At 45.4% G+C, this 12466-nt stretch overlaps 2 protein-coding genes across 4 annotated transcripts in view; one reads left to right on the top strand and one right to left on the bottom strand.

Moving 5' to 3' along the window:
- Positions 1 to 10154, top strand: part of mroh1 (maestro heat-like repeat family member 1) — a 37963-nt gene extending 27809 nt beyond the window's left edge. For both annotated transcript variants that reach the window (XM_056601618.1, XM_056601617.1), the window contains 11 exons: positions 214 to 392; positions 1957 to 2094; positions 2383 to 2497; positions 2920 to 3066; positions 4164 to 4230; positions 4840 to 4961; positions 5266 to 5415; positions 5603 to 5737; positions 6029 to 6131; positions 6664 to 6729; positions 7156 to 10154. In XM_056601618.1, coding sequence (XP_056457593.1) covers positions 214 to 392; positions 1957 to 2094; positions 2383 to 2497; positions 2920 to 3066; positions 4164 to 4230; positions 4840 to 4961; positions 5266 to 5415; positions 5603 to 5737; positions 6029 to 6131; positions 6664 to 6729; positions 7156 to 7232 — 1299 coding nt within the window. In that variant the 3' untranslated portion in view covers positions 7233 to 10154. The remainder of the gene's footprint in view (positions 1 to 213; positions 393 to 1956; positions 2095 to 2382; positions 2498 to 2919; positions 3067 to 4163; positions 4231 to 4839; positions 4962 to 5265; positions 5416 to 5602; positions 5738 to 6028; positions 6132 to 6663; positions 6730 to 7155) is intronic.
- Positions 10155 to 10759: 605 nt separating this feature from the next.
- The window catches only part of LOC130392306 (cholecystokinin-like), a 6000-nt gene continuing 4293 nt past the window's right edge, over positions 10760 to 12466 (bottom strand). For both annotated transcript variants that reach the window (XM_056602797.1, XM_056602798.1), the window contains exon 4: positions 10760 to 11276. In XM_056602797.1, the coding sequence (XP_056458772.1) occupies positions 11137 to 11276 (140 nt within the window). In that variant the 3' untranslated portion in view covers positions 10760 to 11136. The remainder of the gene's footprint in view (positions 11277 to 12466) is intronic.

The raw sequence follows: 12466 nt of genomic DNA, 5'->3' as shown, positions 1-12466 counted from the left end.
TACGAGAGCTAGGGTTAAAGCGTTAAAGTTAAGTTAAGGTGAACGAGCAATTCAACCGGGCCTCGACACATAACAACACAGAATCCATCGCGTCCACCTCTGGGCTCATGCGCCTCTCGTCTGGTGGAACCCCCCCCATGTCTGGTTGTCACGGTGATGGTGTCTGGTCATCACAGCCGGGGCGACGTCATGCTTTGTGTCCCCCCCCCCCAGATGACGTGCGGGCTGAAGGAGCTGCTGCTGAACGGCCAGAGCCAGGAGCCGGCCGTGGCCATGTTCCCGCGGCTCTTCTCCTGCCTGGTGGTGCGCCTGGGGGCCAGCGTGGGCGTGGTGGCCCCCCGCGACAACAACAACTACAGCAAGAACGCCCGCAACCAGTTCCACGTGGCCGGGTGGGTCTCTTAGCTAGAGAGGGACCACGCTGGGTTGATGTAGCGTTGTGTCGAGTCAGCGCTTGTCACTCAAAGCTTGAACTGCTCTGTGTGTGTGCTTCACATTCACCCATTCGACCAATCACCTAAGGCTTAGTTACGGTTTCCACGTTTACACAACGCAAGGACCACGCCGTCGCGTCAACACAGTCGTGAACCTGTTTTGGTTCTGCGTCAGGTTTTAGAAAGCGGACCAATCACAGCCCTTGCTGCTGCGATGCCTCGACGCAAGGTTAACATTTTTGGGAGGCGCACGTCAGGCATCAAGGAGGGTCCGCAAGGACGTAAGGGGTCCGTAAGCCTTCCTTGCGTTGCGTCAACGTGGAACCATAACTAAGCCTTTAGCGGTCAGTCCACCCCGTTCATGAACACTCAACTTGTGACGTCATCATAAAACGAAAACCTCGCTCCAAATGAAAAGCATAAACATTAATGAGGGAGGGACAAATCGGCGCGTGCATATGTTTGCGTCGATGCTGAGAGTGGGACGCTGAATCCATACACCACTGAACACATTGACGGCGATATCAACCAATGCGAGGCCACAGCCAGCTCGTCGAGAGCAGTTTAGGGTTAGGTGTCCGGCTCAGGGAAACCTTGACACATCTCATCCGGTCCCGGGACAACCCGCGATACCGCCCAGATAGATACAACTTTATTCATACCTGGATGGATGTTCAGGTGAGACAGCAGCCACAGTGGACCGGACACCGCGGATGAAGACCTAATAGGATGGATTCTGATGATACAGATGCCTGCATCGTGACAGACCTCGCCCCGCCCTGTGTGTGTTCAGCACCTCTCCACCACAGTCTGGGGGGCAGGGTGATTTGAGGAGTGATTAGTGTGCGATCAGGGGTGAGATTGCAGAGTGAGAAGTAAAAACCTGAGCAGAACAGTGCAATGACCCGGTATGTCAGTTCTCGTGTGTACTAGGTTTTAATTTGTACTCAGTGAGCCTGCGAGACGGATCCGGGAACATTGACTCTCTAGCCTGTACTGTACTGCCCTGGTGAAGACCTTAACCTCAATGATTCTCAATAGTGTTCTCACTCAATACTGGGCAATTTCACAGATTGTTGCCCTCATTTAGTCCCTTAAACCCCAAATGATTGCAAATAAAATTCAGGGTGAAAAATCCCAAAGTTTTAATAATTTCATTATCCCCATTACCTAGTTTGGATCATGTTTGGATAGGTGCATCAGGGTAACGTGTGTCTGTGTCTGTGTGTCTGTGTGTGTGCGTGCACCTGGTCCTGTCTGGATATTTCGCTCAAATTTCTCAGCGACCTACGTAGGTAGGCAGGAATTCAAGATAAGAGGGAATACATTTGTTCAATTATCGTTTCATTTATAAAACAATTGTATGTTTCATTGGTGGACAGAATCCAAACTACAGACATTTCCTGTTTGATGATCAGTGTCCGGAACAGAAGGGCGTGTAGTGTCTCAGCATGTTAACGGTGCGATTATAGATAACATGCCAAGGTATTCCGTTTTACAATGACATGCGTGTGCGCTGCAGGGCAGCGGTGGAGGCTCTGCGGATCCTTCTGGCCCGCGCCCTGCTGGACGACGTGGGGAAGCGTCTGGACCTGGACCACGCCTGGGAGGCCATGAAGGAGCCCAACACACACACAGCCGGGATCACGCTGCTGGCCAGGTCAGCACACACACACACACACACACACACACACACACACACACACACACACACACACACACACACACACACACACACACACACACACGACTGCTGTCACACTGCTGGCTAGGTACACACCCAAAACGCACACACACATTGTTTTTATAGAGCTAACAATGAAAGACACTTGTGAACATAAACCCAGCATTGCATTACCACCGTGCTCGGTCCATAGTGATCTGGTGAGGCGCAGTGCCGTGGTGCGGTGTGTTTAACATCTGTGTGGTGCTGGGGTGGCTCCTCCAGGGCGATGGCCAGGCACGCGGGGCCTCGGCTACCCTCCATCGTGGAGTGCCTCTGTCCCAGCCTCAACAACATCTACGAGTGCCAGCGCATCACCGTCACCGCCTTCTTCTCTGAGGTGACGCACACACACGCGCGCGCGCAGGCCCGTACGCACACACTTGCGATCCAATCCAATCATTTTTTGAATTACCCATAAATTCATTGAGCCTTTGGGTAATATGATATTAATAGAGTGAGAGTTGGAGGGTTTTTGTCCAGCTCCTTTCTACACGTGCAAAGACTTTATGGTGCCAATGTGACAAGAGTAATATAAGCAATTGGATATTGAATATAAGGTCACGTTCACATTTTAAACATAATGCATTGCATCGCACAGTGTAATCTGTTATCATTAATAGTTTTATTGTTATTATCATTATATGGCCAGGTTGGTGATTTTTGCAGATCTATGTGTTTTTCTAACAGTGTGTTGTGTGTCTGTGTGTGTGTGTGTGGGACTGTTTGTGTTTGTGTGTGCGTGTGCGTGTGCGTGTGCAGCTCCTGAACCACCACGTGGTGACGGAGCTGCTGCTGATGGACGTGCTGATGAACAACATGATGGAGAGGATCTCCGACCCCTGCTGCACCGTCCGCATGCTTGCCGTCCGCGGGCTGGGCAACATCGCCACAGGCTCGCCCGAAAAGGTGCTGGCGCCATGACAGGCCTGTATGCTAGTCTCTCCAGGCAGGAGAAACTAGCATGTAGTTCCACTGACGGCCTATAGTTGGCTGACATTCGAGGCTAGCATGTAGTTCTACTAATGGCCTATAGGTGCTTACACTCGATACTAGCATGTAGTTTCTCTATCGGCCGATAAGTGGCTCACATTCGAGACTAGCATGTAATTCCACTAATGGCCTATAGGTGATTCCCTGTGGAGACTAATGCCGCTTTTCCACTGCATGGTACCAGCTCGACACGACTCGACTCGACTCGCATTTTTTGCGTTTCCACCGCGATCTAGTACCTCAAGTGGCTGCTTTTTCTAGTACCGCCTCGCTCTAGGTTCCAAGCGGCTGAGCCGATACTATAAGGTGACGTCGGCAGACGGCCGGCCACTGATTGGCCAGAGAATGTGACGAAGTCACGAGAGCGACATGGCAACCATGCCGGTAACAGCCATAGCAGCGCCGCAGCCAACATATTCCACTTCTTCAACTTCTTCAACATGCCAGCTAATAATAGTAATGTTATCGATGTCCTCCATTGTTGTTACGTGGGTTCTGTCCATGTGTGGGTTGCGTAGGTGTTGTTTGCGTCGCGTACAAAAATACGTCACGGCCCTTTCGCGCAGCCGACCCCGCCCACGTCCAGGAGGTACTATTTGCGGTGGAAAAGGACCCGTGCTGCTACCGTGTCGAGTCGTGTTGTGTCGAGTCGTGTCGAGTCGAGCTACATGTGCGGTGGAAAAGCGGCATAACATTTAGTTCGACCAACGACCTAAAAGTGGCTCAGGATAATACAGTCAAAGCAAACCACAGATTAAAAAGCAGTTCCGGGCACTATCAATTACATGCCTGAAAACCTAAAATAATTGGGGTTTAATGAGGTATTAACAATGCTTTGGCTTACCATGCCTGTAGTAAAATGGTCTTGTCAGTTTATGGGAAGCAACAACAGTCTTATGTTGTAATGTAAATGTAAATGTCTTATGAAAACAAGCATAGATAATTCAGTTGTAGAACAGTCTGCCATATTAAACGTCCGTTCTCCTCCCCTCGCTCTCTCCTCTCCCCACCAGGTTAATAAATACGCCAAGGAGCTGTTGGCAGCTATGAGCTCGGGGATGGAAGAGAAGGAGGACCCAGGTAAGCTCCAGCTCCAAGTGTTGACCTGCTCTGTAAGCCAGGCCCATTGCATTTGTGTCTCATTCATCACAGTTAAAGTCTAAGTGCTACACAAGCAAAACTCTACGATGCCCTATTCCTGACCCCTCAAAAAGACAAAACTCCTCATCAACATAGAATAAAGCTTTAGATGGTTAGCAGTGAAATGGGTGCCCTATTTGGCAGACATAATGGCAGCATAAAGGGGAGTTGAAGGAAAATTAAGTCGTTAGAAGATGGAGAACGGGTTGTCTGGCAATCGGAAACTTGCCAGTTGTCTGGCAACTAGAAGGTTGTCGGTTCGATCCCTAGCTCCTCCAAGCTAAGTTTCTAGGTGTCCCTGAGCAAGACACCTAACCCTAACTGCTCCATACGAGCTTTCGGCCCCCTCAAATGGTTTACAGCGCCGCGGTTGTGTGAATGTTTGCATGAGTGAATATGTCTGGTTGAATATGAGGCACTCATTATAAAGTGCATAGAGCGTCCACAGGTCTAAAAAGCACTCCTATAAATGCAGTCCATTCACATCATCCGTTGTCATGTACTGACCGTCTCCTTCCCCTGTTAACTCCTTCTCCACCCTCCCTCCAGGTAAACGGATCACACTGGAGGCCATGTCAGGCCTCTCTAAAGTCCTGCTCCACCTGGACAAGAAGAACGTCCATCTGCTGGTGGTCTACATCTTCATGAAGATCAAGCCTTTCCTGGAGAGCGTACGTTTATGTCCTGAGCTTATTCTATGTATTGGATGGATGAAGTCAAGTAATAATTGTTCTTGGATTGTACCACCATGGACACACACACATACATAAGGGATCGCTAGACCGCAATGCCACAGGATAATCCCCTCATAACCACTCTACAACCGTAACCTCTCCCCCACTATAACCTCTCCACAACCGTAACCTCTCCCCCACTATGACCTCTCCCCCACTATGACCTCTCCCCCACTATAACCTCTCCCCCACTATGACCTCTCCGTCCACCACCCTAACACCCCCTCCCGGCCTCCTGCAGGAGAACGATGAGATCCGCTGTGCTTCCATCCTCCTGCTGGGTAACCTGTCCCAGTTCGGCTCCGGGGAGGCAGTGTTCAAAGACCAGATCCACAATGTCCTGGTCAGCCTGCTGCTGCATCTGGTGGACCCCAACCCGCATGTCGTCAAGGTACCCAGTCAACACAGTCCCCATCTGCGCCCTACTCCTAAAGTTGACGTTCCTCCCCCTCTTTCTCACGTAAACATTCAATGGCATGATCGGGAAAAATCGACAGATTATGGATTGATAACGTCTACGTTTCTAAAAATATGCATTTGTTTAAAATATGTATTTTATGATTGATGTGTTCATTCAGGCATGCAAGAATGCGATGCGCACGTGTGCTCCGGTGGTGGGCTCGGAGCAGATCACGGTGATGTTCCAGAATCATCTGCACGAGGACAAGAGCCTTCACTACGGAGAGTTCATCAATGACCTCACCAAGTACCTGGTGAGCTGTGCACACGCACACCTGCACACACGTACACATGATTAGCGTCTACCTTCTGGAAATCTTACATTGGGATTTTCAGCCAAACACGGAATCCAGAATACTTCGGAGTACCACAACGCGAGTCATTTGGAACTACAAAGTTTTGCACATGATATAATGTGGCGGACAACTACCAGAAGTGATGGTTTCCTCGCGGTACGATTCGGTAAGTGTACACTTGGTGTACACTGTACAGAGTGATGTGCTGATGAATCCTTTTCGCGTTGTTTTGTATTGTATAATCCTCAGATTCAGGACTTCCCCGGCATGCTGAACTTCTACCACATCTCCGTCATGCAGTTCTTCAAGAGCCACTGGGCTGAGGTGCGGGCGGGCGCGGCCATGTTCATAGGTACGATGCTGCTCCCTGCTGGGGCCCTGGCTGGGGTCCTGGCTGGGGTCCTGGCTGGGGTCCAGGCTGGGGTCCTGGCTGGGGCCCTGGCTGGGGTCCAGCGGAGGGGGCACAGAGCCTGGGCCGGAAGCCAGGAACGGCAAAGGGGCGGGTTTATGCTCAAAGGGGCGGGTTTATGCGCATAGGGGCGGGTTTATTCACAATGGGGGCGGGTTTATTGTTTCCTATTTTGCATTGCATTGCACTTTTCTACTGAAGTGCGCTAATTTGTGCAAGTGTAGGATATTTGTGTTCATAGAAATGCCGGTGAGATGGTTTTCCTTGCCTTAATAATTTATTATTCTTTAAAAGTTTGTCTCTAATTGATTGTCCTTTTTAATATTTCTTGAATGCGATGCATTCCTATCAGCGATTGCATTCTGAAGGCCCTTGTGTTTGAAGGGTGCTGTATAGATAAACCTGCGTTGCCTAATGTATACAAAGCTGTGAAATATTGCAACCCTAGACTGAAGTTTGTGTGTGTGTTCATCAGGGTTTCTGCTGGGAAACCTTACTGAAGACCTTTTCTCACACATCAACATGAGCACTGTCACCAAAGGTGGGTGTGTAGGTGTCTGTATAGGTGTGTGTAGGGGTTTATAACTATCGGTGTGTATTATTACTGTGTGTAGGTGTTTATAAATGTAGGTGTGTATAATAACTGTGTAGGTGTCTATTTGAACTGTGTATAGGTGCATATAACTGTGCTTGTGAATAGGTGTTTAACTGTGTGTGTAGGTGTGTATGTAATGTGTGTGTGTGTGTAGATCTTTATATCATGTGTGTGTGGGTGTGTACATAGTCTGTGTGTGGGTGTGTACATCGTGTGTGTGTGGGTGTGTACATTGTGTGTGTGTGGGTGTGTACATCGTGTGTGTGTGGGTGTGTACATTGTGTGTGTGTGGGTGTGTACATTGTGTGTGTGTGGGTGTGTACATTGTGTGTGTGTGGGTGTGTACATCATCTGTGTGTCGTCCTGTTCCAGGTCTGGTGATGCTCCTCCAGGACCCGGACGCTGCGGTCAGGATGAAGGCAGCGGAAGCCATGGGCCGCTTCCACTGAAACACACACACACACACACACACACACACACTCACACTCACACTCACACACACTGTGTAGCCATTCCAAGCTTTAGCCTCGTTAGTTTGGTAAGCTAAGACGAGTTAGCCGATGTGAAGTGATGACTGGTACTTGAAAGAGACTTCTTAAGTCTTCGCTGAATGTGACCAAAGACTTGGTATGGAAGGACCTTCCATCTATGTAGCATGCACTAAGGACATACCCAACCTGTTCTTACCATGGAAACACGTGATTATGCTCTGCTGCATTCATAAACGTGAAAAGATAATTACGATAATTATTAAGTGTTAACTAACAATAATATATGAAACGTTAGGCACAGAAAATACAATGTGGTCTCAATGCTTCTGATTGGTTGTAACTGGTATTAGCAGAGTGGTGACATCCCGTACATTTATTTAAGCCGATGAAAGACTTCTTCCTTAGGCTGTGGTTGGGAACTTTAAATCTAAAGCGTGATATCTTTGTCCTATAAAGTTATCTAATAATCGGGCCATCTCGGTCACGGGAGAATGACTGCTAGAGTTTCTGTTTTGGTTAATTAATCGAGGAATTTTATTGATTTAGATGTAGCAGGTATTCTGACCGGTCTCAGAGTATTTTCTAATCTAGTTTTGCTCCAATTGAACTCTGAGACGAATCTGCATCTTCCATAGGTCCTACGAGATAGTCGAGTGGAGATTATAATTATATGAATGCGACGCAATAGTTTGCTGACCAGTAATAGTGGATTCTCTTTTGATGTCTATGCTGACACACACACACACACACGCACGCACGCACGCACGCACGCACACGCGCGCATATGCACACAAACACTACTAACAACATAAGGTCTACTACCTTGTCCAACATGAGAGCAATAAGCAGTTAGTTTGCAACCCATGCAGAACCTCTAGTCTCTATGTAAACCGGCTACTTCAGACTGAACATTAATATATTCTACTATACGTCCAAACAGTTCACCTGTTGTATTCCATCGCTGACAAATCCAACCTTTATGTCTGAGCCACGTGGCTGCTTGTTATTTTCCGGTGGCATCTGCTGAGCTTAAACGGAACGATATTAATTTCAGATGTCGGGCAACCCCTTTTTGCAGATGTAATGCATGTCCATCTGTTCCTAGGATAAAACAAAAAACGAAATGTCCTCCTTATCTAGCCAGAGAATGCAAGTATTTATTTTAATCAACGTTGGATTTCTGAGCCATACTCCAAACGGATGCCAAAAACCTCTCAATAGCATTACCAAAACACTGTGGCGCTCCCATAGTCGTGAGTTTTCCCGTCCTGTTCATGCCGAGATTCATTTCCAGTTTGTTTGTTTTTCTGTGGCGCCACCTGGCATTATCGTTCACATATAGTTCACATAAAAAAGTTCCTTCGACACACCTTTCATGTGAGGAATATAAATAGAATGTTTGTAGAACAACAAACGTATATCAATCACTCGTCCTGTGCCAAATGTTCAGTCCACTTTCTGGGTTCCTTTTCTAAGCTTTCTTTTTTTTCCCTTTTGTATACATACACATACGTATGTGCTGATGTATGTCAGAGTTGCACTGTGTGTAAGGATGTACGATGTTCTGTTCGTGCATCCCTTAAATAATTGCACTAAAATAGTGACTGAAACCTGCGTTTCAATTAGGTAACACAGAATACCCGATGGCTTGTAAGGCAATACTGCAGGTTTTCCTGTCTGAATCGTGGTTTGTGTTTATAAGGCTCATGGCTTCATGTGCAGTTTGTATTTTTATTTCACTACTAATTAGTGCTTATCCTTTTGCTGTTCTGACATGAATGGGGCACACATATAACAGTAATATTTTTTTAAGGCACACCTTGTGAAGAGTTTTTAATCATCTCAATTTAACATTAACAACGATACGTTTTTGGTAGATAAAGCACACCTGTGCAGGTGAAAGTAGAGTAGTGGCCACTGGCAAATTAGATAATTCGCAGGTGTAATCTTGAATTGGTAATTGTGCCCAATGAGGTCCTTCATTATAGATGGATTCATGTATTTTAATACTTTTCAAACGTGACATCATCTCTCCATTCACTTTGTGTCCATTTGGAAAACTCAACTTTGTACCTTAATTATTATGACAAAACTTTGTTTTAGTTTTAACATTGTCATTGGCATACACAGGATTGAATTCTAAGACGTTTCAAAGTGTGAATGTATACATGTGTAGCTGTTGTTTTTCTATGTACATGAGTGCTGTTGGGAGGAGTGATGTTGGTAAATTAATTGTAAAACAAATAAAGAATTATACGGCACCAACTGTATTGAGTCAACTTTGTTCTACCACAGTTTCTTATTTAGATTTTGTAATCATTTAATTTACTCATGAGATTATTCTTGGATTATTTGCACAGGTTCTATGATGATTTAAATGTTTTGTTTATCTCTTCACGGACAAACAAGGTTTTATCGTTGCAGCAAGAAAATCTGGTGATATAATGGAAAGTGTTCCCAGTGCAGAGTCATAAAGAACTCGGTTAGGGTTAGATAGGGAGAACTGTCTTTAGCTTTCCTACTCACTGTTCCCCATACACCTGTCCTCATCAGGACTGGGATGTCATCACCGTGAGGAGCTCTGATTGGTCTATTCTGAACAATTAATCTGACCTCAAACCAAACCTCAATAGAATAGTGTTTAAGACGATTGGAGAATCATGTGTTGGGTCTCGGTGGTAAGAACAGTTTTAGAAGTTTTTATGGTAAAGAAGCAGAACTTTAAAGACCATTTTTCACAATAAACAAGTAGTGAGGAATACACAGACGGACACTTTAACTGTTTATTCAACATGATCTTTTACATTTCATTTCATGTTTTTGAGTAGAGTTTGTTTATTATTTCATATTATTTCGCGTTTATTTTTCACCCAAATGATGATGATTTGAGATACAGGTATAGTTGTCTGGTTATAAGTCTTATATAACCAGACAACTTATAAATATGAACGAGGGAAGAAAACATCCCATTTTAATGTCACAATTATGGCATGGTATAATAAACAATCTATTTATTGATAACATCAGCAGAGAGGAATCAGAATGTTTGTGAACAAAAGCCCAACCTGAGGTCGTTCTCTACTGTGCTGATGTATTACAGCAATTTACATCCTTCTGTAAAATCATTGATGCTTTGGTAAATTTAAACCCCCCCAAAACGGCATGTCAGCATAACCTGGTTGACATATCTTCTGCTCAGATGAACTGAACTGCTGACAAAATCATCTAGACAATTTATGCAACCCAACTCAAAGACTTGTGGGACCTATTCAGCTTTCTTTCATTTTACTTTTGGTTTCTGTGGTATGCTAAACAAAAAGAGAAGTGGAGCTTTAAAGCAAGAATGGCATCTACTGCTTTTTGGTATATATTTCCTTGATAAATATACAAAACAATAATGAATTCAATTAATTCTTACCATATGGCTGATGGGTGGACCTTCTAGATAGCAACACTCCAACAATCATTACTCCAACGATCTCATAGAGACATGGCCTAACACTGGTTATTCTCAGCCTTGGCCTTGTTTGGTAATTTGTAGGCCTACTATCTGGGCCGCTCTGTCATGAATTTACGTCCAATCTAGATACATCCCTATAGTTCAACTTGTAGGTTAAAAACATTGATTTGGATGTTGATATTTCTTTCTTAGTTAAAACTGGTTCTCTGCGCTCCAGAATGTAAAATTGATGATGCATTAGTGCAGTAGTAAAATCAATCTAATACTAAGCGTTAACCCGCCTGTATGAATAAGCATTTGCGATGACGCGTCTCGGTAAGGTACAAGGTGAACATGTCTGGATCGTGATAGGGTCGTTTTCTTTTAGTTCTTTTATTGAGGGGTGGAACACAGAAAGCGTCTTCAGGGTGAGTATTCATACTCCTCCGCGCTGCGCCGTCCAAAGTCCATCCAGCCCACGTAGTCCCGGTCTTTTATCCGGTGGCTGGCACCGGGGCCGCTGGCTCTGCTGGTGATTGAGGACCGGCCCCTCTGCCCCGCGGCTGGAGAAACCGAGACCCACAACGTTTTAATTACAAATATATCCACGTTTACAAAAGATGTTAACAACGTTTTACAAAATTACGTTATATTTTTTTCCTACAAGATTACACACGCTTTCTAGTAACCTTACTAAAATGAATGCATCATGAACATGAATACATTGTAGCCTATATGCTTTATATGCACACAAACTGCTTTGATCTATGCTTTAATATCGGATCTTCTGAAGGAAATATCTGCTGAATTATTAAAGGTTTTGAATGTTCCACATGATTCTCCTATGGAAGGGTTCCTAAACTTATTTTGTTTGTTCAGGTTATCCAGTATACAAACATTCTGCTGTTGGGTGAGGCAGATACCAGAAGATACAGAGTCACAAAGAGAGAAAGAAAAACAGAAAGAGAGGCGGAGAGAAGAGAGAGATGAAATGGAAAAGGAAATAGTGAGGAAGGGAGAGAGAGATAGGAAGGAGGACTGGATGAGTGGGTGAAAGGAAGAAAGAGTATAAGGGGTTCAAGAAGAGTTAGGAGTTACAGATGTTGAGAACAACTAGACTTGCTGACTAGACTAAGTACTAACTGCTACTAGACTAACAGAAATATAAAGACTTCTAACCAAAAGTTTAATTACTGGCTTTTTCACCAAAACCAACCTGCCATCACCGATCATCAATATGATTTTTATTATTACTCCTTTTGTATACCTGGGTAGTAAACGTAATTAGTGGTCTAATACGTTCAACATTTATGATGGACCAAGCTTGCACAGCACACTACCCCAACAAGACAACAGACATCAGCATCAGACCAGAGTGCCCTAGAGACAATTCAGTTTTCTAGCTATCATTCGATTGTGGTTCTTCCATTTTAGGTTTTGTGTTTTTAGTCAACCACTGTTGGATTCCTAAAATATATATTGTTCAACAAAATGATAAAAGGTTGTAATCTAGGCCTACGCCTGATCTTGATGTGTGTGAAGATGAAGAGGGAGACGCAATCAGGGCCGACGGACTGCGGGGGAAAGTGAGGCAGTCGTAGGGGGGCCCAAGGCAGAGGGGGGGCCCATGGCAAAAAAAAAAAAAAATCGAAACATCCACCAGCCCATAGTGTTAGGAGTCGCACATGGTCTCGTCTCCCCCCCCCCCTCCCGTCAACAATCGTTCTACCCCCCCCCCCCCCAACAATCGAGG

The sequence above is a fragment of the Gadus chalcogrammus genome, chromosome 11 (genome assembly GCF_026213295.1).
Source record: "Gadus chalcogrammus isolate NIFS_2021 chromosome 11, NIFS_Gcha_1.0, whole genome shotgun sequence".
Taxonomy (NCBI): Eukaryota; Metazoa; Chordata; class Actinopteri; order Gadiformes; family Gadidae; genus Gadus; species Gadus chalcogrammus.
The sequence above is the reverse complement of the archived record's forward strand: the minus strand, read 5'-3'. Positions and strand labels throughout refer to the sequence as shown.